The following is a 16,132-nucleotide window of genomic DNA, read 5'->3' as shown; positions in this document are numbered from 1 at the left end:
TTTTTTGAGGATGTAACTAGTAGAATAGATAGGGGAGAACCAATGGATGTGGTGTATTTGGATTTTCAGAAGGCTTTTGATAAGGTCCCACACAAGAGGTTAGTGTGCAAAATTAAGGCACATGGGATTGGGGGGAATATACTGGCATGGATTGAGAATTGGTTGACAGACAGGAGAGTAGGAATAAATGGGTCTTTTTCCGGGTGGCAGGCAGTGACTAGTGGGGTACCGCAGGGATCAGTGCTTGGGCCCCAACTATTCACAATATATATCAATGATTTGGATGAGGGAACTGAATGTAACATTTCCAAGTTTGTAGACGACACAAGGCTGGGGTGGAATGTGAGCTGTGAGGAGGATGCAAAGAGGCTCCAATATGATTTAGACAAGTTGGGTGAGTGGGCAAGAACATGGCAGATGCAATATAACGTGGATAAATGTGAGGTTATCCACTTTGGTTGTAAAAACAGAAAGACAGATTATTATCTGAATGGTGATACATTGGGAAAAGGGGAGGTGCAATGAGACCCTGGGTGTCCTTGTACACCAATCGCTGAAAGTGAGCATTCAGGTGCAGCAAGCAGTTAGGAAGGCGAATGGTATGTTGGCGTTCATTGCAAGAGGATTTGAGTACAGGAACAGGGATGTCTTACTGCAGTTGTACAGGGCCTTGGTGAGACCACATCTGGAGTATTGTGTGCAGTTTTGGTCTCCTTATCTGAGGAAGGATGTCCTTGCTATGGAGGGAATGCAATGAAAGTTTACCAGACTGATTCCTGAGATGGCAGGACTAACGTATGAGGAGAGATTGGGTCGACTAGGCCTATATTCACTAGAGTTTAGAAGAATGAGAGGTGATCTCATCGAAACATATAAAATTCTAACAGGACTAAACAGACTAGATGCAGGGAGGATGTTCCCGATGGCTGGGGAGTCCAGAACCAGGGGTCACAGTCTCAGGATACAGGGTATGCCATTTAGAACCGAGATGAGGAGAAATTTCTTCACTCAGAGGGTGGTGAACTTGTGGAATTCTCTACCACAGAAGGCAGTGGAGGCCAAGTCATTAGATGTATTCAAGAAGGAGATAGATATATTTCTTAATGCTAAAGGGATCAAGGGATATTGGGAAAAAGCGGGAACAGGGTACTGATTTAGACGATCAGCCATGATCATTTTGAATGACGAAGCAGGCCCAAAGGGCCGAATGGCCTACTCTTGCTCCTATTTTCTATGTTTCTATCATGGCTTTGACAGAAACTTGGCTCACAGGTGGCAACAGCTTACCCCTTATTGATACCTTTCTGCCTGGCTATGCTCTCCACTGTCTGCCCTGGCAAACCACCACGGTGGCAGTGTGACCTTGGTCTCTCCTACTTTGGCAACCTCTCCTCCTTTGAACATCTCATCTTGTTCCACCCCTCTCATCTCTCTTAAACTCTTCATTCTCTACAGCTCTCACAAACCCCATCCTGAGTTAATCTCTGAGAAATCCTCCCTCCTTTCCTCCCTCAGCCTCTGCACTGAGTGACTCCTCATCCTCAGTGATTTCAATTTCCAGGTCAACTCATTTTGCTCTCTCCTTCATTGCCCTCCTGTCTTCCCTTAATCTCTTCTTCCATGCAAAATCTACCCATATTCAAGACCACCTCCTCGACCTTGCCATCTTATGTGGCCCTTCTACTCCCGTGGTTTTGATCATCAATAAGGCCATCTCTGACCACTTCTTTGTATTCTCACAACTCAACGTCCCTAACCACTTCCAACCCCACTGCTTTCTCCCAAGTCACTTATAATTGCATTTTCCAGCTGCCAACTTCCAAATCTTTGGCCTTTGATTTACTACAATACTTCTCCAGCTGTTGATCTGCTGAGCTACTCCCTCATCTCCACCTTTGATGCCCTTATCCCCAATAAAACCTTTACTGTCTCCCATCCTGGTTGTTTCCCTGGTATGACCTCCAACTTCACTCCCTCAAGTCGAGACTTGAAATGGTGCATTGTTCTTCCTCGACCTGTCTGCAGCTTTTGCACAGTTGATCACACTGTGACACCTCTCCTTCCTGCAACACCTCTCCTTCGATGTCCACCTCAGTGGGACTGCCCTCACTTTCCTACATTACAATAGTGACCACACTTCAAAAATACTTAATTGGCTGTAAAGCACTTTGAGACATCCTGAGGTCATGAAAGGTGCTATATAAATGCAAGTTCTTTCTATCTTTCACTTCCACTTCCATTGTTATCTATCAATGCCAGATTGAAGCCACAAAATCTCTAGCAATAGCTTCTGTTCCCACCCCTGCACCGTTACCTGTGGAGTCCCCCCAAGGATCTATCCTTGGCCATCTCCTCTTCCTCATCTACACACTGCCCCTTGGTGACATCATTTAAAGACATGGGGTTAGTTTCCACACGTAGTCTAACAACACCCAGTTCTACCTCTCCACCACTTCTCTCGACCTCATCCACTGCTACTGGGCTGTCAGACTGCTTGTCCAATATCCAGTCTTGGATAAGCTGCAATTTCCTCCTGTTAAACGTTGCGAAGACTGAAGCCATCATCTTTAGCCCCACCACAAACTCTGTACCCTTGCCACCCTTGCATCCTCTTCAGTGGCTACTGTCTCAGGTTAAACCAGACTGATCACAGCCTCTGCATCCTATTCGCCCACAAGCTGAGCTTTTGACCCCATATCCTCTCCATCCCCCATCCTCCCATATCTCCTCCTTTAGCTCAGCATCCGTTTTTGTCTGACTACAACTATGGAGCTGCTTGGGATGCTCTTCTATGTTAAAAGCATTATATCAATGCAATTGTTGTTGTAGAGTAGGGGGAACAGAAAGAGAGTTATTTGATGAGCGTTAAGCATTCACAGTTTGGTTCAAGTGCATAATGTACAAGTCATACTGTTAACTGTAAATGAAATCCTACACTGACTAAAAATATCATTTTTTCAATAGATCATACAGAAAATTGGTACTCATTATATTTTCCTTTCTCTAGATTGATGCTTCCAGTTGTGATTCAGAGCTACTTTCCTTGCTGCTGAACAAGAAATTAGTGGTGGACTGTGTCTCTACTGTTTTCTACCCTCACCTTATAAAACATCTTTTGGTCAATCACGAGGAGGGACACTGCAGTGTTGATGAGATAGCAGAACAATTGAATCGAGCAGGCTGCACTGCAGAGGGAGGTTCTCTAATGATGTCTCACAGGGCCACACATCCATCCTTAAGTACGTTTAGTGCTGCATTAAGTGTTACAAAGAGATGGTTATGAAAGGATTGTGCCGCCACAAGGTATATCTTGTTCAATGCTTCAATAGTGAAGTTGCAGGAAAAGGACAAAGCATGGACTTCCTGCCCTACTCATCTTCGATTGGATGCTGGGGTAGAGGTTAACATGACTCAAATTGCTATCTGGAAATGTTCTTGCTTCTGGCATTAAGTCCATAATATCAATGTGGTTGTGTAAGCAACTTTCCAACTGTGCATTATTGAAAATTAGAACTCTTCAATTAATAAAAAAACTAACTAGGACTAATTTTAAGAATGTTATGCCCCAGTAGTGTACTTCAGTGAACTGCTACAATTGTCATTGTGAAATAGTGTATTAAAATTTCAAATAAAGTTGCAATTTTGCATTTGTGCAATTATTTAAATTTTTCCTCATTCTACACCCTCTCACACCATAAAAGTCTGGGGAACATATCTTCTGCAATCAAAAATGTCGCTATATACTGATGCTGACCTGTTCTTAGGAACAGGAGTAGGCCATTCAGCCCCTCGTGCCTGCTCCGCCATTTGATAAGATCATGGCTGATCTGTGATCTAACTCCATATACCTGCCTTTGGCCCATAGCCCTTAATACCTTTGGTTGCCAAAAAGCTATCTATCTCAGATTTAAATTTAGCAATTGAGCTAGCATCAATTGCCATTTGCGGAAGAGAGTTCCAAACTTCTACAACCCTTTGTGTGTAGAAATGCTTTCTAATCTCGCTCCTGAAAGGTCTGGCTCTAATTTTTAGACTGTGCCCCCTACTCCTAAAATCCCCAACCAGCGGAAATAGTTTCTCTCTATCCACCCTATCTGTTCCCCTTAATATCTTATAAACTTCGATCAGATCACCCCCTAACCTTCGAAACTCTAGAGAATACAACCCCAATTTGTGTAATCTCTCCTCGTAACTTAACCCTTGAAGTCCGGGTATCATTCTAGTAAACCTACGCTACACTCCCTCCAAGGCCAATATGTCCTTCCGAAGGTGCAGTGCCCAGAACTGCTCGCAGTACTCCAGGTGCGGTCTAACCAGGGTTTTGTATAGCTGCAGCATAACTTCTGCCCCCTTGTACTCTAGTCCTCTAGATATAAAGGCCAACATTCCATTCAGGTTTGTCAAGCACGACCTATCTTTCGCAAATCCATACTGGCTCTCTCTGATTAACTGAAAATTCTCGAGGTGTTCAGTCACCCTATCCTTAATTATAGACTCCAGCATTTTCCCCACAACAGATATTAGGCTAACTGGTCTATAATTCCCCGGTTTCCCTGTGTCTCCTTTCTTAAAAAGCGGAGTGATATGTGCAATTTTCCAATCTAGAGGGACAGTTCCTGAATCTAGAGAACTTTGAAAGATTATAGTTAGGGCATCCGCAATGTGCTCACCTACTTCCTTTAAAACCCTGGGATGGAAACCATCTGGTCCTGGGGATTTGTCAACTCTTTAGTGCTATTATTTTCTTCATTACTGTTGCTTTACTTATGTTAATTTTATCGAGTCCCTGTCCCCGATTCAATATAAGTTTTCTTGGGATTTCCGGCATGCTATCCTCTTTTTCGACTTTAAATACTGACGCAAAGTAATTGTTCAACATGTCCGCCATTTCCCCATTGTCAATGACAATATCCCCACTTTCAGTTTTTAAGGGGCCAACACTGCTCCTGACCACCCTCTTTTTCCTAATATAACTATAAAAGTTCTTTGTATTGGTTTTGATATCCCTTGCGAGTTTCTTTTCATACTCTCTTTTTGGAGCTCTTACTATCTGTTTTGTGACCCTTTGTTGATCTTGGTATCTTTCCCGTTCGCCAGGATCTGTGCCATTTTTTGCCTTTTTGTATGCCCTTTCCTTATGTCTTATACTGTCCCTTACCTCTTTAGTTGTCCATGGCTGTTTTTTTTGGCAAGTAGAGTTCTTGCCCCTCAGGGGTATAAACCGATTCTGTATCACGTTAAATGTTTCTTTAAACATTTCCCATTGATCATCAGTCGTTTTACCCATTAACAGATTTGCCCAGTTTACTGTGGACAGTCTCTGTCTCATCCCATTGAAGTCGGCCTTGCCCAAGTCTAGAATCTTAGCAGCTGATTCACTTTTTTCCCTTTCAAACACTACATTGAACTCGATCATGTTATGATCACTATTGGATAGATGTTCACGCACAGTTAAGCCGTTAACTAAATCTGGTTCATTACTCATTACTAAATCTAGTATGGCTTGCCCCCTTGTTGCCTCTAGGACATACTGCTGTAGAAAACTATCCCGGACACACTCAAGAAATTCACTACCTTTCTGACAGTTGCTAGTCTGCTTTTCCCAATCTATGTGAAGGTTAAAGTCCCCCATTAAGACCACTATACCTTTCTTACACGCTTGTCTAATCTCTGCATTTATACAATCTAGCACTTCAGAGCTGCTGCCAGGGCTCCTATATACAACTCCCACTATAGTCTTAGATCCTTTCCTATTTCTCAATTCAACTCATAAGATCTCTGTTGGCTGCTTACCTCTCGTTATATCCTCCTTTATCATTGAAGTGATTTCATCTCTAATCATTAAGGCTACTCCTCCCCCTCTTCCATTTTCCCTATCTCTCCTGTAGACCTTATAACCCGGTATAATTAGTTCCCAATCCTGACCATCCTGCAGCCAAGTCTCTGTAATAGCTATCATGTCATACCCTCCAATTTGAATTTGAACCTGTAGTTCATTTAATTTATTCCTTATACTCTGTGCATTTGTATATAGAACTCTTAGTTGGGCCACACACCCTAGCCTGACCTTCAGCTTTGATGCTGGGTTAATCGCCTTACGCCTTCTAGTTTTCACTTTATCTGTAGTGCCTAAAGTACACTTTCTTTCCGCTGCTCTACGCTTTTCCATTTCACTTGTTCTTGAACAACTGTTTGTACTATTTGTATTGTAGATTTCCCCTGGGTCTTCCCCTCTCTTGCTGCTCTCAACTTTATTCCCTTCTGACTCCCCGCTCAGGTTCCCATCCCCCTGCCACTCTAGTTTAAACCTTCCCCAACAGCACTAGCAAACACCCCCGCGAGGACATTGGTCCCGGTCCTGCTTGGGTGTAACCCGTCCTGCTTGTACAGGTCCCACCTTCCCCAGAACCGGTCCCAATGTCCCAGGAATCTAAATCCCTCCCTCCTACACCATCCCTGCAGCCACCCATTCATCCTGTCTATTCTGTTCCTATACTCACTAGCACGTGGCACTGGTAGTAATCCTGAGATCACTACCTTTGAAGTCCTACTTTTTAATTTATCTCCTAACTCCTTAAATTCACCTTGCAGGACCTCATCCCTTTTTTTACCTATGTCGTTGATACCAATATGGACCACGACTACTGGCTGTTCACCCTCCCCCTTCAGAATGCCCTGCAGCCGCTCCATGACATCCCTGACCCTCGCACCAGGGAGGCAACATACCATCTTGGAGTCACGTTTGCGGCTGCAGAAACGCCTATCTGTTCCCCTTACAATTGAATCCCCTATCACAATAGCCCTGCCACTCTTATTCCTCCCCTCTTGTTTCTCATAAAGGCTGACACTACACCTGAGCAGCCAGTTCAGTTTTTCCTTAGCACCAACACTGAGCTTGTTGCTCATAGCATCATTTTCTTTTTTAATTCTTGGACCTAGCTGCAGAGATCATCAAGTTTCTGCTTAGCCAGCCCTTTTCAAGGAGCACCAATAAGGGAAAATAAATTGACTTTCTTTGACTTCAGATTTCTAACCCATTTTTGAATGGAAAATATGGCTGTATTAACCCCTGTGGAGGGTTTCAAACATTACAAAGATTGTAATAACCCTTTAACAGATGGTGGTAAAAAATGCATAAAATGTCTGCCACTATGTCACACCGCCATTAATCACATTGCCTGCTCCAAGTTCTCTAAAAGTTCCCAAAATGAGGTAAACCAGAAAAATGCCAAAAGTACAAGAAAAATAAGCGTGCCAATGATTTGGGGTTCTGATCTAGAGTTCTCGAGACAAATCCTTCATTGACACCAAGCACCCCAGACATCTTGCTGCACCACCCAATTGGTTCATCAAGTTAATCCTCTTCAAATGGGCAAGCTGCCTCTGGATACTTGATTGGTGTCCACAACTCGCTGGAAATGTGCTGATTGAGTCCCAAGGCCCAGTTTCAGTTGAGCCTTAAGTTTCTGGTGCATGGTCCCAGTGTGTCGACCATTCTGTGCCCGAAAATGGGCCGAAATGAATTGCTACACCATTGTCTTTACCTAGTCAGGGTGGTGGATGGGGTGCCAATCAAGCGGGTTGCTTTGTCATGGGTGGTGTCGAGCTTCATGAGTGTTGTTGGAACTGCACTCATCCAGGCAAGTGGAGAGTATTCCATCAAACTCCCAACTTGTGCCTTGTAGGTAGTGGAGAGGTTTTGGAGAGTGGGTCACTCACTGCAGAAAACCCAGCCTCTGGTCTGCTCTTGTAGCCACAGTATTTATGTGGCTGGTCCAGTTAAGTTTCTGGTCAATGGTGACCCGCAGGATGTTGATGGTGGGGGATTCGGCGATGGTAATGCTGTTGAATGTCAAGGGGATGTGGTTAGACGCTCTCTTGTTGGAGATGGTCATTGCCTGGCACTTGTCTGGCGCGAATGTTACTTGCCACTTATCAGCCCAAGCCTGGATGGTGTCCAGATCTTGCTGCATGTGGGCATGGACTGCTTCATTATCTGAGGGGTTGTGAATGGAACTGAACACTGTGCAATCATTAGCGAACATCCCCATTTCTGACCTTATGATGGAGGGAAGGTCATTGATGAAGCAGCTGAAGATGGTTGGGCCTAGGACTGCCCTGAGGAAATCCTACAGCAATGTCCTGGGGCTGAGATGATTGGCCTCCAACAACCACTACCATCTTCCTTTGTGCTAGGCATGGCTCCAGCCACTGGAAAGTTTTCCCCCCTGATTCCCATTGACTTCAATTTCACTAGGGCTCCTTGGCGCTACACTCGGTCAAATGCTGCCTTGATGTCCAGGGCAGTCAATCTCACCTCACCTCTGGAATTCAGCTCTTTTGTCCAAGGCTGTAATGAGGTCTGGAGCCAAGTGGTCCTGACAGAACCCAAACTGAGCATCGGTGAGCAGGTTATTGGTGAGTAAGTGCCGCTTGATAGCACTGTCGACGACACCTTCCATCACTCTGCTGATGAGTGAGAATAGACTGATGGGGCGGTAATTGGCTGGATTGGATTTATCCTTTTTTTGTGGACAGGACATACCTGGGCAATTTTCCACATTGTCGGGTAGATGCCAGTGTTGTAGCTGTACTGGAACAGATTGGCTAGAGGTGCAGCTACTTCTGGAGCACAAGTCTTCAGCACTACAGCCGGGATATTGTCGGGGCCCATAGCCTTTGCTGCATCCAGTGCACTCAGCCGTTTCTTGATATCACGGGGAGTGAATCGAATTGGTTGAAGACTGGCTTCTGTGATGGTGGGGATATTGGGAGGTGGCCGAGATGGAACATCCACTCGGCACTTCTGGCTGAAGATTGTTGCAAACGCTTCAGCCTTGTCTTTTGCACTCACGTGCTGGACACTGCCATCATTGAGGATGGGGATGTTCACGGAGCCTTCTCCTCCCGTTAGTTGTTTAATTGTCCACCACCACTCATGACTGGATGTGGCAGGACTGCAGAGCTTTGATCTGATCCGTTGGTTGTGGAATCGCTTAGCTCTGTCTATAGAATGTTGCTTCCGCTGTTTAGCATGCATGTAGTCCTGTGTTGTAGCTTCACCAGGTTGGCACTTCATTTTTAGGTATGCCTGGTGCTGCTCCTGGCGTGCTCGTCTACACTCCTCATTGAACCAGGGTTGATCCCCTGGCTTGTTGGTAATGGTAGAGTGAGGAATATGCCGGGCCATGAGGTTACAGATTGTGCTGAAATACAATTCTGCTGCTGCTGATGGCCCACAGCACCTCATGGATGCCCAGTTTTGAGCTGCTAGATCTGTTCCGAATCTATCCCATTAAGCAAGGTGGTAGTGCCAAACAACACGTTGGATGGTGTCCTCCGTGTGAAGACGGGACTTTGTCTCCTCATCTCCTGCAGTTTCTCTCAGTGCTCTGGGATAAATACAATCTATCCATGGGGATTTATTTATTTTCAGCCTGGGTAGCCAGCCTGTCTAGGACTTTGATCTAATTTATTTTAAAAATCTATGTGGGTTAAATTGGTTAACCCCCAAAAATGGGCGCTGGGATCGTGGTGCGCAATTAACCCTCGCCTGGTCATTGAGATGCAGGCAGCATGTAACATTCGTGCTGAGAACATGGATGCAGTGCAGGAAGAAGTTCAGTGATTTGACACGAGTGGTCAAGGTGCATGAGGTCAACTGTCAAGTGGCCTATCCTACCAACTGCACCACTAGCTGCATCCACTGCTCCACGCACTACACCCCCCATCACCCACCTACCAACCAACTCTTTCAATCGGTGCCCACCTCTTCCAATAAGATGCTTCCTCTCACCCTCACACATTGCCACTGTTGCATGCTGCACACCCACAACTCACAGGTCACACACACTGGCAGCTATTCCACCATGACAGCCAATTCACCCAAACATCTTGCAGGACACTCACCAACACATGTCCCGCTTTCTTGCAGGAGAAGGTGGCGCATAACAGGAGGCAGCAATTGGCAGTGGCTCCATGGAACATGAACCTGCTGTCCTCTCTCAGGATGACAGCATCCCTATCCCACCCCTGCCACTCTGCCAGTGCCCTTTCTGTTGCCTGTCAGCTAGCCAGCCCACTCCCTGTAGAGTATTGAAATGTTATAGGAACATAGGAAGATAGGAACAGCAGTAAGCCATTTAGCCCCTCGAGCCTGTTCCACCATTCAATGTGATCATGGTTGATCTATGACCTAACTCCTTATACCCGCCTTAGCCCCATATCCCTTAATACCCTTTGGTTAACAAAAATCTATCAATCTCAAATTTAAAATTAACAATTGAGTTAGCATCAACTGCCATTTGCAAAATAAATTCCAAACGTCTACCACCCTTTGTGTGTAGAAGTGTTTCCTAACTTCACTCCTGCAAGCCCTGGCTCTAAATTTTAGGCTATGTCCCCTAGTCCTAATATTCAAATATAGGAGATCTCCAAAAACAGGTACAAATGTATCAGCAGCCAGAAACAATAATCCAGCAACTAACCTGTAAATCCTGCACGATTCCTTTAAATAGCACTAGTGGGGGGTCCTCCATGCTGCTTAAGACCTGCTCAGCTGTGCAAAGTTGGCTGGAGTGTGGTGTTGCAAAATTACAGTGGTGCCTTCAAATCAGCATTGTACATTAATTTGTGTCATGATCTCCCTGCTCTGCATGCTGCTGGCAGTCATTAGGCCAACGCACAAACACCTTTACCAAGATGGTGCCTTGTGCACTTCCCATCGGAAGTGTGCGCGCGCATCTTGGACGCCATTTTCGAGGCTTAGGAGTCAGTATAATGCCTACACAACAGGCGCTATACGACCCAATTTAGCCCCCATTGATTTCACTCGGGATATCTTTGTTTGGAGAGGGAATGTTGCTCATATCTTCCCAGGAGGATACTAGGAGGAAGTAGTCATTCAGAACATTTACTATTTTGTGCTCAACCTCAATTTCAAGCCCGTCTGCATCTTTTTATGGTTTATACCTCTTCACTGATTGCCCTCTTGTTGATGTGATACAGAAAGAATTTTTTACTGCTATGCTTAGTTTCACCCTCTATATTTTTTCCAGGTCTCTCTTTGCTACTTTGCTTGCCTTTTAATGTGTTGCTACAATTTCTTGTATCCATTCCAACGTGCCCCTTCTTTCTCCCTGCAGAATATGTACAGCCATTTTTCCTCTTTATCTCACTTTTAATTTGTTTCTTGATTCATTTAGGGTCACACTTGCTTAGTCTGGGCTTGTTGACTTTGGGAATGTATTTATCCTGCATACACAGCACTATACCTTTAAAGGTGTTCCATCTGTTTTCTACTGAAGTGTTGTTGAACAACCTTCACCAATTTATTGCTCTGTTTGGAATCCTAAATAAGAGCCTCCTATCCTTGGTAACGGATATCTTAATCAGTTTGCACAGCATAGTCACTATCAAGGCATATGTAGCATTTGACATCTCATCTGGGAGAGGAAACCTTTCCTGTGGGGCAGTGAAAGAGTATTTTGGCCAGGGCCAGGATGTGCTGAACCAATTAGGGGTTTTCAGGATGATTTGATTGAAGTTGGATTAAAACTGAATTCTACATGAGTCTGTGTGGCAGCCATATTGGATTTTTGTGACTCTTCAATTTCTGGATTGTTATGTTCTCTCATGGAGCTTAGACAGAGCCTTGTTGGCCCCAAATTGGGATCTTAATTTGCTGCTACATAAGCTAACGTTTTCCTATTCAAGTCTATGTGAATGTGCAATTTCAAGTTTCTTTCATATAAAGCTACTATATGGTAGCCTCAATTTAAGCCGGCAGTGTCAGTGAGTTGCAGGATGTCATTGGGGATCAATCTTATTTTGTTTGGCATCCTGACTGGTTAGTCTTTAGGATTCATCCAGGATTTTTAAAATTGTTTTCCAATTTAATTTGGGAGAAGAAATTGCTCTTCCTGTCACTGCATCAATCCATATTGGAGCATCGATTGAATTTTAAAGATGCTCACAAACCCCCTGGTGTTTTATATTAAATGTACAGAACAGATTTGCAGCTACCAATAGCTGTTTGTTTCCTATGGTGCAAAAACCGATAGTAAACCAGTGGCTGAAGAAGGACTGCATTTTGTATTGTTCCCAGCACGCAGACTGGAAGCTCAGAGGGCAGTTTAAGGGTCATTACACTCGTCCTGTGGCTGCTTCCTGGGCATCTCTCAATCAGGTCCAGATTGGTAACATATGCAGTGCTGACACAAGAAGTAATCCTCATACATTCACTAAACATTACTCAATGGACCTCAAAATTGCAAATGATAATGTCTGTGGCAGAGATGTCTATTCAGCTGGTGTTAAACCTCCATTTTAAAGACCCTTCCTCTCCTAATTTGTAATACTTTGGCATGCTGCTACTGTGTGTAGAGAATGTAGAAGGAGGAAGAAAAATAGATTATCTCTACCTTGGTACGGTTGTTTCCATTCTTCAAATAAAATCCTTCTTCACACACTACAACTTTATCTGTCCACCCCTGCCAATTGTTAAATCAATCAGGGCTGGGGGAATATTAACCAGTTAACAGCTGCAGTCTAGGTCAAAATGAATTGATACAGTTGAAGTTGTGACTTTTTTTTGTACGTTGAGCGCACATTCAAAAAGGGGTCATTCTCCTGCAGAGTGTGGAAAATGCTTCTATTCAATGAAGGGAGATGACCCTACCATCTATCTTTTGTGTTTCTAAACATAATTTCAAAAATAGAAAAAAATCTGCCCTTTTAATCACTTTTTACATATGATTAATATATAGAATAGCTTCTGCCAGCAACTAAGCACATTTCTGTTGAGACATGATCTAACGTTGAAATATTCCTAGATCCATTGAACAAACATTGAGTTCTCTAGACTGTAAATGCTGATGTTGCATCCTAGAATATTATCGTTCTTTGGGACAATTGAAATAAAGATACCCTTGGGAGACATTCTTCCGAAATACGTTTAACTGTCCCCGTCTCCACCGAATGAGTTGAGTCTCTGATTGCGTGTGGTCCCAGCTTGCTCACCTGATTGGAGGGCTATGTGATCCTAAGCCATTCCATCAGAGAGTTGAAAAACTGCAATGAGCAAACTTACCACATTCAGATCACGCCTCTTCTTTACCAATCATGGAGCTACATTGATGCCAACTGTAAAATATCTGCATCTTAGACCAACTTGCCAATAGGTTTAACAGGGAAATCAATACCCATGGTAAAAGAAAATGGGAACTGATTGTGTTGGCAAATTGAAAAGGGAATGGGTAGTATTTTCGGCAAATGAAGTGATTGAGGGAATATACGTGAGTGTGGGACTGGCATTGTGGGCTACAGCGGTCTTTTCCAGTGCTATACATTCATATATTCCTAAAAGGGGATAAAATTATTTTATTAACGAAGCTAATGTTTATATTTTCATTATGTTCTTTGGTTGTAGCTGTTGCAGCATAAACTACGGAATTGAATTCATGTTTAATCAAAATACCATCTCAAGCAGATCACTTCTTTTCCCACTTTCAGGCGCTCTCCAATACAATTCATAAAAGTCAGTTTAAAAAAAACTATTGGGTTCTTCTGCAAGGGGACCATACCCCTATATTGATTCATCAGAATATCATACTACCAAATATTATTATGAATGACCGACTGAATTTTACAATAATGTATCATAAGGTACCAATCTGTAATTATTATTTGTTTTTACCCATGAGTTTATAAACTCTCATAAATATATTATTTCTATCCCCCAAATATTAACATGCTGGTCTGTGTACCACTTTGAATTACAGCCACTATGTAGCCCCTTTGCTATTACACACTAATTATGTGGAGGAAGTAATGGGTCCACTTTACAAACATGTAGCAAATGGACATTAACAATCACTCCATCCACCAACACATGTAATCTTAATTTCTTTCTTAACTGGATACACAATGTCACATATTAGTTTATTTTAACAAACTGCCATTGCAGAACAGGTCAATCTTTGATTAACAATTAGGTTTTCATTGTACAGACATAATTAATGAAAATCTAAATAGTACCTAAATGGTTCCTGACTTAGATTGGACAGTCATTGCTGTCTCCCCTATAATATCTACCAAGCTATTTCTCCACAAATTAAATTAATTAGTAGAAAGTGTATATATATATATATATATATATATATATATATTTGAAACATGACTTTTTCTATATAAACCAAGTACTTTCAGATTTATTATTTTAATCCTTAGGCACATCAATGTGTTTAACCACTCTAACAGCTCTCTTCTGTGATATACTTTATCTCTATCTTTATCCTCAACTTTTTTTCCAACTATTCTGATTGCCAACCACAAAACCTGCTTTCAACTTGCGATGGAGTAAAGATAGTAACTGTTCCGTGCTTATCCAGCAGCACTTACAAATCAACAGTCTGAGTTACATTGTGAGAGCTCTTCAAAATAAAGGAAACAAATCAAAAATGTGAATATTCTGCTAAGTCTGTTTGCAGTTTCTAAATGCAGGGGAAGGGGTTTAGTTTTCAATAATAACCATCTTACCCCTTTTCTTATAAATTTAAAAAGCATTCTGAAATATGTACTGAGAAAGAAAGATTGTGTACCCATTTACTTGACTTCTAGGGAAAGGGTTAGGAATTGCATTTGGTGCTAAAGTTACAATTTATATTTTCCTTGTTTCACCAATATTAGTGGAAAAAGCAAGTGAGAGTACAAAACTGGAAGCCCCTTTTATACATTCGCAAATGGAGGGAAACATATGTTTTATTTTATGCTCAAAACTGTAAAATCAAGTCAATATGTACTATAACATGATTTAAGCTTATTATATGAGTTCAATGACCCTAATACGTTCAGTACAAAGTCCCCTGATACCACTACTCCTGAAACAAGCATGCTGGCATGAGATATTCCAGCTGTTTGCTTCTACCAGAATGAGATAATATTCACCACCAAGTCTGTCTCAGGGGTTATTAGCTTCATCTGTGGAAGGTACCATTCTAACGTCTGAGAAAATACTTTTGGACAGTACAGTAATTACCCCGTAGGTGCTGTGCACGTTCAACTTTACACATGCGAATGGCAATATTATTTTTTGTATTATACCCACAGATTAATAAATCAAACCTCATTAGTATTCTTTCCTCAATAATCTCTTGTAATAATTACCTAGTGTTATTGCAGTTTTTTACATTTTTATAATTTTCTTATATATTTTAAGCAGTCATTCTCATTTACAGACATTGAAATAATGCATTGCTCTTTCATGAAGGAATTTTTAATTTTTGGTTGAACAAAATTCGTTAGCATTTAAAATGGTTAAAACGTATTATTATTTAATCAACATTACTGCACTGTCCCAAAATGTAAAAATAAATACGAATCTTTAGTTCTCTTCCTAATCTTGTCCAAAACCAACTGGGTAGATTACTTTCTTCTTTTTTTAAAAAAAGTAAGCATTTTATTGAAATTTTGGAATATGCAATCTGTTAGCTAGCTCCTGCCATCTAGAATCCCAGCAGTTTCTTTTAAAAGTTTGTCAGTTGTGTGACTGACCCCTGTATATATTTAATCAAATTTGCAAAAAAAGAATACTGTCATCTTTTTGAAAGAATTGCTTTTTTCCACAAGGCTAGAAATGCAAACATTGTTTTGTAAATGTATCCCACTCTGTTATACACTTTCCCTGTATCTTTTCCCCAAGATTATGCATTTATTTATAAGCCTAAAATGCAGAGACACACATTACAAAATATAGGTTTTTAAGACTTTAAGAGCTGCACTACTATAGGCATCTGCATTTAATCAAGAGAAATCTTAATCAAATGGGCTTATCTATGTTTTCCAGTAGTTTCACATTGGAATACATTGGTGTATTGAAAAATACAATTAATATAATGTTGTTCTGCTTTCTGTGCTAATGTATGTGGTCTGTACAGCATGAGGAACTGGGCAACACAGTGTGTTGAATCACTATATTTACACCTCTGGAACCAGTATGCATCCAGCTGAGCCTGATGTGATTACAGTCCCTTCTTTAATGACGGTTAAGTAAAATAATTTTGTGACATCTCAGTCCAGTCCACAGTAGAACAGTCCATGCTTCAAACTAGTCTTATTGAGAACCATTACTATT

The 16,132-nt window shown here is 42.1% G+C and overlaps 1 protein-coding gene across 1 annotated transcript in view; it reads left to right on the top strand.

Moving 5' to 3' along the window:
• Positions 1–3,659, top strand: part of nbas (NBAS subunit of NRZ tethering complex) — a 293,872-nt gene extending 290,213 nt beyond the window's left edge. The window contains exon 52 of the mRNA XM_067984290.1: positions 3,008–3,659. Within this exon, the coding sequence (XP_067840391.1) occupies positions 3,008–3,283 (276 nt within the window). The 3' untranslated portion in view covers positions 3,284–3,659. The remainder of the gene's footprint in view (positions 1–3,007) is intronic.
• The last annotated feature ends 12,473 nt before the right edge of the window (positions 3,660–16,132 follow it).

Source organism: Heptranchias perlo, chromosome 5 (assembly GCF_035084215.1).
Source record: "Heptranchias perlo isolate sHepPer1 chromosome 5, sHepPer1.hap1, whole genome shotgun sequence".
In the NCBI taxonomy this organism is placed as follows: Eukaryota; Metazoa; Chordata; class Chondrichthyes; order Hexanchiformes; family Hexanchidae; genus Heptranchias; species Heptranchias perlo.
This window is presented reverse-complemented; position numbering and strand designations above follow the sequence as displayed.